General features: G+C 33.8%; 2 protein-coding genes across 2 annotated transcripts; both read left to right on the forward strand.

Annotated features, from left to right (window-relative positions):
* Positions 1-1,956: 1,956 nt before the first annotated feature.
* On the forward strand, positions 1,957-2,857 carry LOC123684461 (tetra-peptide repeat homeobox protein 1-like). Its single transcript, XM_045623733.1, has 2 exons — positions 1,957-1,998; positions 2,110-2,857. Exons 1-2 carry the CDS (start codon positions 1,987-1,989, stop codon positions 2,755-2,757), a joined length of 660 nt encoding a protein of 219 aa, XP_045479689.1. The 5' UTR covers positions 1,957-1,986; the 3' UTR covers positions 2,758-2,857.
* Positions 2,858-3,444: 587 nt separating this feature from the next.
* Positions 3,445-14,397, forward strand: LOC123684492. Its single transcript, XM_045623777.1, has 7 exons — positions 3,445-3,621; positions 5,097-5,280; positions 5,413-6,059; positions 8,721-8,781; positions 8,856-9,468; positions 11,912-11,925; positions 13,627-14,397. The coding sequence occupies exons 2-7, from the start codon at positions 5,269-5,271 to the stop codon at positions 14,284-14,286; spliced, it is 2,007 nt and encodes a 668-aa protein (XP_045479733.1). The 5' UTR covers positions 3,445-3,621; positions 5,097-5,268; the 3' UTR covers positions 14,287-14,397.
* Positions 14,398-15,294: the final 897 nt, after the last annotated feature.

Genomic DNA, 15,294 nt, shown 5'->3' on the forward strand with positions numbered 1-15,294 from the left:
GAAAAAATCTTCAAGGATCTCCGATTTCTTTTTTCAAAATAATAAGATATCAATAATCAGATCATAGATATCTTGATTCGTTCTCGAGTTACAGGGCATTTCTGAAGAATGACTGTTTCAAATATTCCACTATATTTTGGTTTCTGTTAGAGATACTAGAAAAATTCCAAAACGTTTTTTTTTCAGTAATTTTTATGGTTTATATGATACTCATAATAGCTCATAGAAATCAATTACCGTTTAAGAAATACATATAGAGAAAAGTTGGTGTTTCTTAGATGGGACACCATATATTTTTCAAAGCAGTTTTTAGCCTGAGATAAGTCAAAGAGCCCCATTATCGGTTTTTCAAAAGTGTCATCAGTTTCAAGGATCATAGAAATTAATTAACATAGAGGATCATAGAAATCAATTAATATAGAGGAGAGTTGGTGGTTTTTAAATGGGACACCTTATATATTAATTGATTCCAATTATACAATGGACACAAAATGAGTTAAATCTTGAGATAAGTGGCAAAATACCAATTCTCAATATTAAATAAACTTCATTGCGTGTTTGAATTCTAAAATCAGGAAATATTGGAGCAAATTCAATTATAAATCAGAAAGTACCTACAATTCCATATAAGCTTTTGTTTTTGTCAGCATGGGAACCGAGAATTTGCGTGTAGGTAACAAAATAGATTTCGGAATATTTGTCGGACAGAATTAATTACAATATTTCTTGAAATGTTCGCGAAATACTTTTACGTAAGGATATCAATTGATTAATTGTAGTAATAACCAAGTAAGGAGGCTACAATTATTCTGTTGCAGAACTCATTTATGCGCATTAATTTGAAATATCATCATTTTTCTCATACTATTTGCTCTAATTGTATAAGAATGACTGCTTTCTGGACTGTAACGACTAATTCGGATCGAGTTCACTAAATTAAGTACCATACTACATTATTAATGCAAATTCGAAGTTCTTGTTATATTCATAATCAACAAGATTGAATTTTCAGGTTCAGCATAAAATTTGAATACCTACTTCAATAATGATAGAGTTTAAATATTCCAGTGGTACATTTTATCGATATAATCATTTATACATATTATTTGATTATTGGTTTTTGTCTTGGGAATTGTGGAAATAAAAGATTAACACATTTTATAGTGAAAACTTTTGAAACTTTAATGAATACGTCTTATTATATCATATTGCTTCTTCAAAATGAATATGATGATCTAAGAATGATTCAACTCAAAAACTGATAAATTTTTCCTACTTGAATTCTTTCGAAATATATAGCATGCAAATTTCAAAAACATTGCAAAATTTGGACAATAGAAGCTAGGAATTCGAATTCGAACTTAATTCGATTCCTTGATTTTTTAACTTCAGAATTAGTTTGGTTTAGTTTATTGAGCAATACAGCATCGACACTAAGATCATTAGCTGAAAACTTCAGAATTGATAGATCGAAACATATTGCCTAAAAACTTGTAAAACACTGAAAATTTTCATGTTGCAAAATACTTTTCCTAAACTTGCCTTTTAAGATTCTTGAAGGGATAGCCACCCTGCTTGATTGAAGGTTCCTATACTCAACCATATGATGCCCTCTTCAGACAAAAGTTGATCTAACCACGTGTTTTCCAGAAATTCTCATACTTCCGGAAATTTTCGTATGGGCTTTTTTTTGTGTCACCCTGTTTACCTTGGATGTTCATATAAGTAGACAATCAATAACATATTCCAGAAAATTGAACGAAAAATGTAGACCTTAAGTTTAGATGTTTGATATCGTCTTCATGCAAGAATCTCATTGAATCGAAAAATAAAAGTTAATTCAATTCACTAATACAACCAGAGAATGCTTAAATTAGCATTATTACATTTAAAAAGAGCGGGGAGTATCCTTACATATTGTTCTCCTTATATAAAAGCTAACGAAGATAGTGAACATCAAACAGTCATTGTTCAACCTCATCAAATATGAAATTACAAGTGAGTTGAAATTGAACATTTCAGTGAAAAATAGCAATACTTTTTAGTATTGGATGAAATGAACCATAATTTGATTTTATTTCTATTTCTAATTTTACTTTGATATTTCAGGGTATTGCGGTACTGCTATTGGCAGGTTTGGTTTTGGCAGAGAAGAAAGAAGATGCTAAATCCGTAGAAGCTTCTGACAAGAAGCAGACCAAGAGAGGTCTTTTCGATTTGGGATATGGTGACAGCCATAGTTTGGGAGGAAGTCATGGAATCGAATTGGGAGGTCATGGTTTGGATTTTGGTAGCAGTTATGGAGGTGGTTATGAATCACATGGACAAGTCAAGCATGTTACCATCACTAAGGAAGTACCATACCCTGTTCCTCACCCAGTACCTTATCCAGTGGAAAAACCAGTACATGTACCATACCCTGTTAAAGTACATGTCCCAGTAGATCGTCCATACCCAGTTCATGTCCCGAAACCATACCCAGTCCCAGTTGTGAAACATGTACCATACCCAGTGGAAAAACCAGTACCATACCCAGTCAAAGTACCAGTTAAGATTCCAGTGAAGGTACCCTATCCAGTAGCTGTGCCAAAGCCTTACCCAGTACCAATACACAAGCCTTATCCAGTGCCCGTTAAAGTTCCATATGTTGTTGAGAAGAAAGTACCAGTCCTGATCCATGGTCATGGAGGGTACGATAGTATCGACTCAGGAAGTTACGGGCATGGTGGTTTCGACTTTGGAAGTTATCATCATTAAACAATGACTGTTGGAAATCACTATTATATATTTTTCATAATCATCCTTCTTCAGCAATTCTTTATTTATTTACATTTCAAATAATAAAAATTTTTTAAACATATCTCATCTTTTTTTCTCAAAATAATGACCTTATCTCGATTAATTAGTCATTCGAAAAAAATTAGTTGTATTGAAAAATCTGAAATTTTTCTGTATTCACAAAATTCACTTGAAAAATTCCGTAAAGTAAAACTTATGCAATGGTCACTAATAATAATACAATAAGTATAAGAGAATCGACAGATATCGTTAAAAGAGTGGAATATAAGTGAATATTTCCCTCCTGTCAAAAATTCTATGTATCTGGAGAACAATTATCGAAAATTACAGCGATAATTGCATTGTAGGAAGCGAAACTGCACTGCGATAATTGTTCTGTTCATAGATGCATAGTTTCTGTGCATCTTACACAGTTCGAATCTATGGCAATTCCATTCTACATCAGTTTGACAAGTGATGTAACAGTTTATTCGGGAAATATTCCCCCGAATTACACTCGTGCATCAAAATGACCGGATAATTTCGCATTCCAGCGTGTTTTCTTTGAAAAACTGCATTCGGTCATTTTCATTTTTGGAGAAAGAGCCCGACACCGAAGGTGGAGGGCTCTTTCTCCAAAAATGAAAATGAACTCATGCAGTTTTTATGACAACACGCTGTCATGCAAAATTATCGGTAATTTTGATGCACTTGTGCAATTACTTACGATAACTTCGGTTTCAAAGTCATTTCTTACATTTATTTATAATCGTGATGTTTTTCAATAAATTTTCGATGAATTGATGAATATAATAATAGAAGAAAAATGAGGAACAAGTATAGGTATGTATGCGGATTTATAAATTATAATGTTTTTTTCATGAAATAATATGATAAACAAATTTGGGAAAGCAGGAACATGTGAAAAATTTGAGAATTCATTGAACATAAAAATCTGATACAAAGATCAAATCCTGAAGCTTGGCTCGAAAACATGATCCATGAATTCCAGAGCTCGAAAAAAATAAGATTATCTTGTGGTAAAACACCTGCAGCGGCGCATACAGAAATATTATCGGGGGGTACTGATAATATTCATTTATTTTTTACATTACCTATTGTTAAGAACGTAGCCGCCAAAAAATAAAATTGATTTAATTGAATTTCAAGAAAATTGATGAAAATGGGGCTTATCTATAATTTTATGGAATAAACTTGCTTCAAATATTTTCAGTGGAAATATTAACAATTAAAAAAATTTCCTAAGGGGCAAGATTGGTTTATAATTTCAAAAACCCCATTAGGTTCGCCCCTGATTACTTCTCCGACTATTTTTGCAGTTAAAAATTATCGAATATAAATTTGATTCACCCTGTATTCTTTATTATGGAATTTCTGTAATAAAATGATATTCTTAATTTTAGTCGATGTTCTAGTCGATATTCTAAAAAAAATAATAAACCCACGTTCAAAATTTTCAGTTTTCCACAAAAAACTTTGATATATTTCTTCATAAAACAATATGGAAGGAAGACTTTTTTTTATTCATAAGCAACATTTTTATTGAAAAAAATTGACATTTTCGAATATAGAAAACGATGTGTCTGTATTTTCCATCAATTCATCAAACAATAATTAACGTGACAGAAAAAGAGTGATAAGAAAAGAGTATCAAAAACAAACAAACTCACAATTTTTGTCTGTCTGTCTGTTCTTGCTAATCTCAAAAACTATTAAATGAATTCCATTGGGGTTTTCTCAGGAATATTTAGATAAGCTTGGAGCAACGTATAGGCTTTGTTTTATTCAAATTGGACAAAATTGAAAAAAGTTATCGGTATTTGTATTTCACATGGGCGAAGTCACAGGCTCATCAATAAAAATATTTCAAGTTTTCATATGAAAAAATTATAGATAAGGACTTTTTTGGGAAAAATTATTGATGATTAGTGAATTAGCATCCCAATTTTCCGATTGTGTGATCTAAGCCAATACATCATGAAATGAACAATCAGATTTTCATTTTTTTTTATGGTCTGTATTTAATGACACCTTTTATATATCCTTTTATCTTGCCGAATATCTTAGGTAAACAAGCACTTACATTTACAAACAGAAGGAAATAATCGTTTCAATTAAGTAATTTTTTTCTTTTACACCCTTATAGGTCCATTTTCTATAGAATTGATTTCTGATTATAAATTCCTTGAATACCTAGATAGATAATAATCAATGAATAAATTAAAAATTGGCAATGAATTATGGAGAGCACTAATTTTGTTTAAATTTCATATTGCAATGTCATCGACTCGAAAAAGAAAGAGGATTGGATTTACTAATACTTCTAGACAGTGTTTGCATTAACACCATTTGTTATTATAATTAAAAAGAGAGGGGATCATATCATCATCCATACACGTTGTTCATCCTAGTATAAAAGCTGATGGAAGATTGTACACAATCAACAGTCATTGTTTAACCTCCTCAAGTATGAAATTACAAGTAAGTTGCAATTGAATGGTTGTGAAAAAATAAGAATTATTTCAATGTATCAGTGAAAATGAAATATTATTTATAATTTTTTTTATTCCTATAATTCTATCGACTAACGTACTCCTAATTTGATAATTTCAGGGTATTGCGGTACTGCTATTGGCAGGTTTGGTTTTGGCAGAGAAGAAAGAAGATGCTAAATCCATAGAAGCTTCTGACAAAAAGCAGACCAAGAGAGGTCTTTTCGATTTGGGATATGGTGACAGCCACAGTTTGGGAGGAAGTCATGGAATCGAATTGGGTAGTCATGGTTTGGATTTTGGTAGCAGTTATGGAGGTGGTTATGGATCACATGGACAAGTCAAGCATGTCACCATCACTAAGGAAGTACCATACCCTGTTCCCCACCCAGTACCTTATCCAGTGGAAAAACCAGTACATGTACCATACCCTGTTAAAGTACATGTCCCAGTAGATCGTCCATACCCAGTTCATGTACCCAAACCATACCCAGTCCCAGTTGTGAAACATGTACCATACCCAGTGGAAAAACCAGTACCATACCCAGTCAAAGTACCAGTTAAGATTCCAGTGAAAGTACCATATCCAGTAGCTGTGCCAAAGCCTTACCCAGTACCAGTACACAAACCTTATCCAGTGCCCGTTAAAGTTCCTTATGTTGTTGAGAAGAAAGTACCAGTCCTAATCCATGGTCATGGAGGGTACGATAGTATCGATTCAGGAAGTTACGGGCATGGTGGTTTCGACTTTGGAAGTTATCATCATTAAACAATGACTGTTTGAAATCATTACTATATATTTTTCATGATCATTCTATACTTCATCTCATCTATTCGTTATTTATATTTCTAATGAATAAATGATATATTTTTTAAATATTGCTTCCTCATTTTTACCTACTCCAAGTGGTGAATACCTGATTCCAAATAAGGTATGGAAGTTTCGACTGTTCAAAGACTTCACTCAAAGAATTGTATCATTTGAAGAAATAGATCAATGATATGAGTAGTAGAATCTTATGATTGCAACGATAAAATAGAAATGTGTGTTTGAATAAGAGTGTTATATCGAGTGAAATTATAATAGATACCTCCGGTGTTTCCGTAATCTCATATAATTATATAGATGCAAGTCTAGAATTCTAGAGTCAATTAGATTTGAATATAATTTCAATGACTGCAAAAACTCCAAAATTGTGCTGCTCACCGTGTATACGAAAAAATAACTGCAAATTTTATACTATGGTTTATTATTTCCTCTTTCAACGTAAAATAAGACGAATATGACACGTGACAAAAAAAAAATATAAAATTATCATCTCCAAGGCTAACGGTACTTAGGATATTGTATAAATACATATTATAAATTCTTATTTTATCGAGACTATATCTAGATACTGAAGGATTTTAGTGGCCATAGAGAGAAAATGAAGAATATTTTTTGTAAATTCTTCAATTTTCTGTTCATACGATTACATTTTCTCCAAAAATGACAATTCTTACTAAGCATAAGTCTCTCAAGAAAGGCTTGTGGAAGGGAAAAAAGTTGTATGCATTCTTTATACAGTCTTTTCTAACACAATGATAATCCTAAGAAACCGACACGCCAGCACTTTGGCGTTCTATGGTGTCCAAGTGCGCAAAAGGCGGATGAAGTAGCTCCTGACACTAAGTCTGTACTTTTCTCGAATTATTCGAGTGAAATTTTGATTTACCAAAAAAAAATTAAGTTGTAAACACAATACCAAAAAGTCTTATACAGGTGTTCCTAAATTGGAGGTACAAAGGAAAATGAAAGATTCCTTGGATAAATTTAAGGAAAAATATCCCATGAACATGAGCCCGCAAACGCTTTGTTTTCGTGATGATTATAACGGGTGTTTTTTTTCGAGGTATATAACTTTAAGTTGGCATTACTGTTCAAGATGGCGACCGATTTAACAGCTGTCAAGTGATTTATTCTTAGTTCGGTTTGGCAATTTGGAGTGAAGCTAATCCTCAAGTGTATGTGTATGTCGAAACACCGTTACATCCAGAAAAACTGACTGTTTGGTGCGCTTTATGGGCTGGTGGAATCATTGGTCCGTACTTCTTCAAAAACGATGATGGCCAGAACGTTACAGTCAATGGTGATCGGTATAGAGCCATGATTACTAACTTTTTCATTCCTGAATTGAACAACCATGATGTCCAGGAGCTGTGGTTCCAACAAGACGGCGCAACATGTCACACAGCTCGTGCCACAATCGATTTATTGAAAGACACGTTTGGTGACCGCCTAATTTCACGATTTGGACCTGTGAATTGGCCTCCAAGATCTTGTGATTTAACACCGCTAGACTACTTTCTGTGGGGCTATGTAAAGTCATTGGTCTATGCGGATAAGCCACAAACCCTTGACCATTTGGAAGACAACATTCGCCGTGTTATTGCCGATATACGGCCACAAATGTTGGAAAGAGTAATCGAAAATTGGACGTCCAGATTGGACTTCATCCGAGCCAGCCGTGGCGGTCATATGCCAGAAATCATATTTAAAATATAATGCCACAAGATTATCTTGCGGATAAATAAAATTCATGTTAATCGAATATTCCATCGTTCTTTTATTGCAATTTGAAGTTCTATAGCTCTTAAAAAAAACACCCTTTACATATTTATTAATCTTCGTTACAGATTGGGTAAATAAGTACCAAAACTTGTAATTAATTCATTCATCATAGCTCACTAACTGGATCTTTATAATAATTTGTATTTTCCTGAGGATAACTAGAGAATTGTTTGAAATTTTTCTCGAAATCGGTAGCAGATACGAAAGAACTACAAGAAACCAAAAAGTGTGATACTGGATCAAAGTTTCTTTTTACATTTTTTCTAAACAGCCAGTGGTTCGCCAAAAAAAAGTTCTGCAGGAAAGAATCGGGCACTGTTCCATAAAAAATAACACCCTGTAGATGTGCATTCAAAATTAGCATATCACATGATGAAAACTTCAAATTGGAATATCTATGCAAAATTTAAGTTAAATATCTTATGAATGAAAGGTGCTATGAGAAAAAATCTAACCCACCATCTCGAAAACAAAGCGTTTGCAGACCCCTGTTTATAGGTTTTTTTTTAAACGATCCGAGGAATCTGTCATTTTGTTTTGTACCTCCAATTTAGGAGCACAATATTTTTTTCGGAATAATACAACTCCGATAAAAAAAAATTGAAATCCGTACATTAGAATCTTCTCACGCGTCCCAAACCAGTAGAAATCACCACGAAATTATATACGTACCAGCTATAATCAAATGTATCAATGCAATATTTGGCACCGTAAATCTTCCTTGATTAGGACATACTGAATATATAACACATAAAGTGCAGGAAGGAGGGCGAAAATATTAAATTTACTAATTGGATTATTTCTTTCGGGTATAAAAGCTTAATAACCAGTGTTCGATGGTCAGTCATTGCTATCTCATCCACAAATATGAAGCTACAAGTGAGTACATATTACGCTAAAAAATGCATCTATTTATTTTTCAATTTTTCCTAATTAAAAATTAAAATTTTTAGGGTCTCGTAGTGCTGCTACTGGCAGGTTTGGTTCTGGCTGAAGATCCATCAGTTGCTTCGTCTGACAAAAAACAAATCAAAAGAGGTATTCTTGGATTTGCTTTAGGAAATGTTTTCAGAAGCTCTGCACCAAAACCAGTGACTAACAACTTGAACCATGGTGACATCTATGGAAACGACCATAATGAGCATGGTGAAGTCAAACAAGTCACTATCACCAAAGAAGTTCCGTATCCTGTTCATCATCCAGTACCTTATCCAGTAGAGAAGAAAGTTCATGTTCCATACCCTGTCAAAGTCCATGTTCCAGTTGATCGTCCATACCCAGTTCATATCCCCAAACCATACCCAGTGCCAGTTGTCAAAAAAGTTCCATATCCAGTCATAAAACGTATTCCATACCCTGTCAAAGTTCCAGTTAAGGTTCCAGTTAAAGTACCTTATCCAGTAGCTGTGCCCAAACCATACCCAGTGGTAGTACATAAGCCAGTCGCAGTGCCCGTTAAAGTTCCTTATGTTGTTGAGAAGAAAGTACCAGTCCTGATCCATGGTCATGGAGGGTATGATGGTCACAACAGAGGAAGTTACGGGCAGGATGACTCGAGCCATGGAAGCTATCATTAACCAAACAATGACTGATAAAGTTTTCATATTCATAATTCTAGATATTTTTGATACGTTTTTGTAAGAATCTTTGATATTATATGTGTGTTGTTATAACTGATATTATCATTCCTGAACCTCAATGCCGTAGGTGCTGATGAAAATAGTACAGGGTGTCCCAAATTCGATGCTCACTGAAAGCATTTCGAGACCTGTAAGACTCAGACAAAAAATCTTCAAAGACCACTGATTTTTTTTTTCGAAATAATAAGATATAAGAGAGCAGATCATAGATATCTTGATTCGTTCTCGAGTAACTGGGCGTTTCTGGAAAATTAGGGTTTCAAATATTTCGATATACCTATCTTGTTTTCTGTTCGACATATTTTGGAAATTCTAAAACGTATTTTTCAGTAATTTTAATTTTAATTATCAATTAATTATTATTAATTAATCAAATTAATTTTTTTAATTTCAATGGATCATATGATACTCATACAGACCATAGAAATCAGTTAAGTACCGTTTTAGAGATATAGAAAAGAGTTGGTGTTTTTTGGATTGAAAATGATGTAGCCGAATGAATCCAAGAAAATATAGACAAACGATTACAAATGTTTCATGCCAAGAAAAAAATACGATCTCCTGATCTTAAAATGTAATTATTGCATACTTCTCCAATGTGTCTACGAAGTTAATAGTTGTTTATGCAACAAGTGCAAAAAGTGAATGTTTATTGCACTCGTTGCATACAACATTTTTTCTACTTTCATGCAAAAAGCAAAAAATGATTTATTGAGGTGCGGCACTAGGTGTAGGAAAATGAAAAGCGCAACTTAATACTTTATTATTAATATCGATTTGCATTGAAACAGGAACTAATACGTTACGAACAATTTAACTCAAACTTTATTTTTACCCTCAATGTTGAAAGTGAATGAACAATTGATGACAGCACGTTCAAGTAGAATGACAGATGAGTGCAATAAAAACTTTATTGCACTAGTGCAATAAAGAACTTCTTTTTCCACTAAATATAGTTCAATAAAGTTTTGCTTTTCGCATGAATGTAGAAAAAAGCATTTACACTATAGTCAAATTACTCCATGAAGAAAGCTACACTCAGTACAAAAGAAGGCGTTGATATTTTCAAATATTCTAAATCACGTGCTTTTATGAAACGCCTCATGATAAATGTAAACAGAAAAGAATAAAATGTTTGTCTTTAATATTTGGTGTTAGCAGATGTCATTTAATAACGAACTCAATTGAGATATTAAACCCTGAAATTCAAATTACCTTCAAAATTTCGAGTCTCTAATATATTCCTAGTGAGAGTTATCTTGTATACGGCTGACGGATGGACATAATTGATTTTAACCTCCGATTATTTATCTATAAGAGTCAAAATTCGAAAATCACAGACATGATCTCATTTGACTTGAAACTTGATTTTTTTTTCCGAAGAAATGTTTTATGTATATGGTGTGTTCCTAAATTGTAGGTACAAATGAAAATTACAGATTCCCCGGATAATTAAAAAAAAAGTATTATAAACATGGGCTCGCAAACGCTTTGAAATCGAGATACAGGGTGTTTGATTTTCTTTCAAGTTTTTTTCTCATAGCACCTTCCCTTCACAAGATATTTAAATTAAATTTGGCATAGATATTCCAATATGAAGTTTTCATCATCTGATATGCTAATATTGAATGCAAATCTACAGGCCGATATTTTTTCTGGAACAGTGCCCTCTTCTTTCCTCTAGAACCTTTTTTTTTGGTGGACCACTGGTAATTCAGAAAAATGTAAAAAGAATCTTTGATCCAGTACTACACTTTTTGGTTTCTTGTAGTTTTGTCATATCTGCTATGCTTTCGAGAAAAAAAAATCAAACAATTCTCTAGTAATCCTGAGAAAATCCAAATTATTATGAAGATCCAGTTAGTAAGCTGGGATGAATAAATTATAATTATAAGTGTTGGTACTTATTTACCCAATCTGTAGCGAAGATTAATAAAGAGTCAATAAACTGGTATAATTATCCCAAAAAAGTAGGAGTACAAGAAATACGACCTTTTTCTTAAAATTATACGAGGAATCGCTCATTTTCATTTGTACTTCTAATTTCGGAACACCCTGTATGTATATAAAAAATTATGATGTGTAGAATGTGAGGTATGTACACTCGAAATTTTTTCAACAGTCCAATGGATATTGCATGAGAATCACTTCCGAAAGAACTGTACCAACATGAATTAATTCATGAAAGATTTAAGTAACACTGATAAATATAAGTGATTAACACATATCGCAGATTAATAAGCGTATCAATTGTATAATTCCAAGAAGAGGAGGGAGCGCAGAAAGTAAATCTTCTATGGTAGTTCTTTGAAGTATAAAAGTTGTACGATGGTAGCGTAACATAACAGTCATTGATAATACATCTACAGATATGAAGCTTCAAGTGAGTAGTAGTTGGTTCAAATTGGATTATATTCAGTGTGAATTCTAATTCGGTATCTCAAAGTGATGTTTCGCAGTGATAATAGAATTAAATAGGAAAAAGTGACAAAATTCCGACAAAATTTTCAAGAAAATTTTTGGATGATACGTGAAAATTTAATATAATATTTTACTCATCATTCATCATTCTTTCAAAAACAAATTAAAGCTAAAAAATCTGAAATTAGGGCAGAATTACTTATATTTGTCGGTGAACTGCCAAATACATAACAAGCCAATTGAAAAGTCCCCGGTCTACCATAGTGAGAAACATTTTTTTGGCGAAATTCGATTTTGTTATTCAACATAGTTGCCTTCGAGGGCGATACAGCGATTAAAGCGATCTTCCAACTTTTCGATATCATTTTTGTAGTACGATTTGTCTTCCGCTTCAAAATAGACCTCAGTTTCGGCGATTACTTCTTCATTGGTGCTAAATTTCTTTCCAGCGAGCATTCTTTTGAGGTCTGAGAACAGGAAAAAGTCGCTGGGGGCCAGATCTGGCGAATACGGTGGATGCAGAAGCAATTCGAAGCCCAATTCATGCAATTTTGCCATTGTTTTCATTGATTTGTGACACGGCGCATTGTCTTGATGAAACAGCACTTTTTTATTTTTCTTCAAACGGAGCTGTTTTTCAAAGATTTCATCCTTAAAACGATCCAATAACGTTTTATAATAATCGCTGTTGATGGCCTGGCCCTTTTGGAGGTATTCAATGAATATTATACCTTGCGTATCCCAGAATACTAATGCCATAACCTTGCCAACTGACTGTTGTGTTTTTCCTCGATTTGGATTCGGATTATCATGTGCAGTCTACTGAGCTGACTCCGGACTGAAATGATGGAGCCATGTTTCATCCATTGTCACATATCGATGCAAAAATTCAGCTTTATTTCAGTTAAACAGTTTAAAACTCTGCTCAGAATCATTAACACGTTGTTGATTTTAATCGATTAATTGTGAGCTCGCGAGGCACCTATTTTGCACAGCTTTCTCATGTACAAATATTCATGAATGATATGATGTACACGTTCAGATGATATCTTCACAATGTCTGCTATCTCGATCAACTTCACTTTACGGTCATTCAAAATTATTTTGTGAACTTTTTCGTTGGTGACAGCCTCTTTTGGGCGTCCACTGCGTTCGCCGTCTTCGGTGCTCATTTCACCACGTTTAAACTTAGCATACCAATCAATGATGGTTGATTTTTTTTTGGTGCAGATCCCGGAAACTCTTTATCAAGCCAAGATTTTGCTTCAACTGTATCTTTTCACTTCAAAAAGCAATATTTTATCAGCACACGAAATTCTTTTTTTCCATCTTTTTTCAAATAACAAAAGTAGCTACACTCGCAACGGAATATCTCACAAACTAATGGTCGGACTGCTGTCAAATTTTGAGACGTATCATTTGAAAGTTGGTTTAGAGATTTTTCAATTGGCCTAATATGCAAGGCAAAACTCAAGACAGATTCTTTGTTAAATAATTCAGTCCTTGGTCAAATCATACACAATCAAAAACACACTTGTATGGAAAGTTCAACCAATTTATCCAATAAAAGTTAGTCGTTTGTCGGGTGCTTTCTTCATAAAATCAAACTAATTGGTGAATTTACTTTCATTTATACATTTTATTGAAGTCCAACTGTTTTCAGGGTCTTGCTGTTCTGCTTCTGGCAGGTTTGGTGCTAGCTGATAAAAAAGAAGAAACTAAATCAGTTGAATCATCTGACAAAAAACAAAACAAAAGAGGCCTCTTCGACTTGGGTTATGGTGGTGGACATGATTTCGATCTTGGAGGAAGCCATGGCATCGAATTGGGAGGTCATGGTTTGATTGACCTAGGCACAAGCTACGGAGGAGGACATGATATCCATAGTGACATCAAACATATCACAACCATCACCAAGAAGGTACCATATCCAGTACCACATCCCGTACCATACACAGTGGAGAAGAAGGTTCCAGTACCATATACTGTCAAAGTACCTGTCCCAGTCGATCGTCCATACCCTGTACATGTACCAAAACCATACCCAGTCACTGTGCACAAGCCAGTACCTTACACCGTGGAAAAACCAGTACCATACCCAGTCAAAGTAGCTATTAAAGTTCCAGTCAAGGTACCATACCCAGTATCAGTACCAAAACCTTACCCAGTAACAGTACACAAACCATACCCCGTGCATGTTAAAGTTCCAATTGTAGTTGAGAAGAAAGTACCAATCTATGTAAAAGGACATGGTGATTTCGACGAACACTACGGTGGAAGTTACGGACATGGGGATTTTGATCTTGGAAGCTTCCATCATTAGACAATGACTGATAACAATTTATTTTTCCTCAGAACTGTTGTTACTTTGTTACTTTTTGTTTCATCTCATCTTCCTATTTATTTACATATTCAATAAAATTTATTCTTTATACTTTAGAGTTTCATTGATTTCACTATCTTCCCAATAAGCATCTGCAACCAATATGAAGTTTTTCTAGTTGACTGTGGACATAACTACGGAAGTTGTTGTTTCCACTTTTTCTCCTTCAAAATCTTTATAACCATTATCACATCGTGATATCTCCTGAAATATTCGTCACAGACTCCTCAAATATAAACGTTTTTCAAAGATCAAGTTCCGATCTACAACATACTGAGGTTTCAAGATCGTAGCTTGCGTCCAGAAGAAGTTGCAGCCTCGGGAATATTATCAATTTTTTTCTCGAAAATTTCAGATTTTTACCTATAATTTCTTAAATAAAGTACTGATCGCCCAACTACAAGCATTTTTGTGATCTATGTAGTCGAGTTAATCAATAAAATGATACAATAGTCCCATGAAGGAACCTTTATTTTTTTTCAATTTTCTGAGGGTTAGGTATGGAAAATTTTACGAAAATTTTTCGACAAAAAATTTTTCATGTGAGATCGAAATTCGGCTAATCAGAGTCAATTCTGGCATCACTGACCGATTCTTCGTAGAGCTCACGGTTTTGAGGAAATTCGAAGTCGAAATTTGGGAAAAAATTGAATTTCCCCCAAAAATCGTTATATCTCCTAGAATATTCGTCACAGACTCTTCAAATAAAGACGTTTTTCAAACATCAAGTTCCGATCTATAACCCAAAGATTAGGGAGAGAAAGATAGGAAACGCCGTACTAACTCTAGTGCTAAATAGCGACCCACTTTTAGGCTCGCCCTAATCTTTGCTATAACAATAATATAAGGAAAGGATAGTAAGCCAACCGCCGTTTGACGGCAAGGAAATAGTCACCAGGGGTCGCTACTGTAGTTGGATTTGGATTTGGAGAAGTAACTCGATAAAAG

The sequence above is a fragment of the Harmonia axyridis genome, chromosome 7, assembly GCF_914767665.1.
Source record: "Harmonia axyridis chromosome 7, icHarAxyr1.1, whole genome shotgun sequence".
Taxonomy (NCBI): domain Eukaryota; kingdom Metazoa; phylum Arthropoda; class Insecta; order Coleoptera; family Coccinellidae; genus Harmonia; species Harmonia axyridis.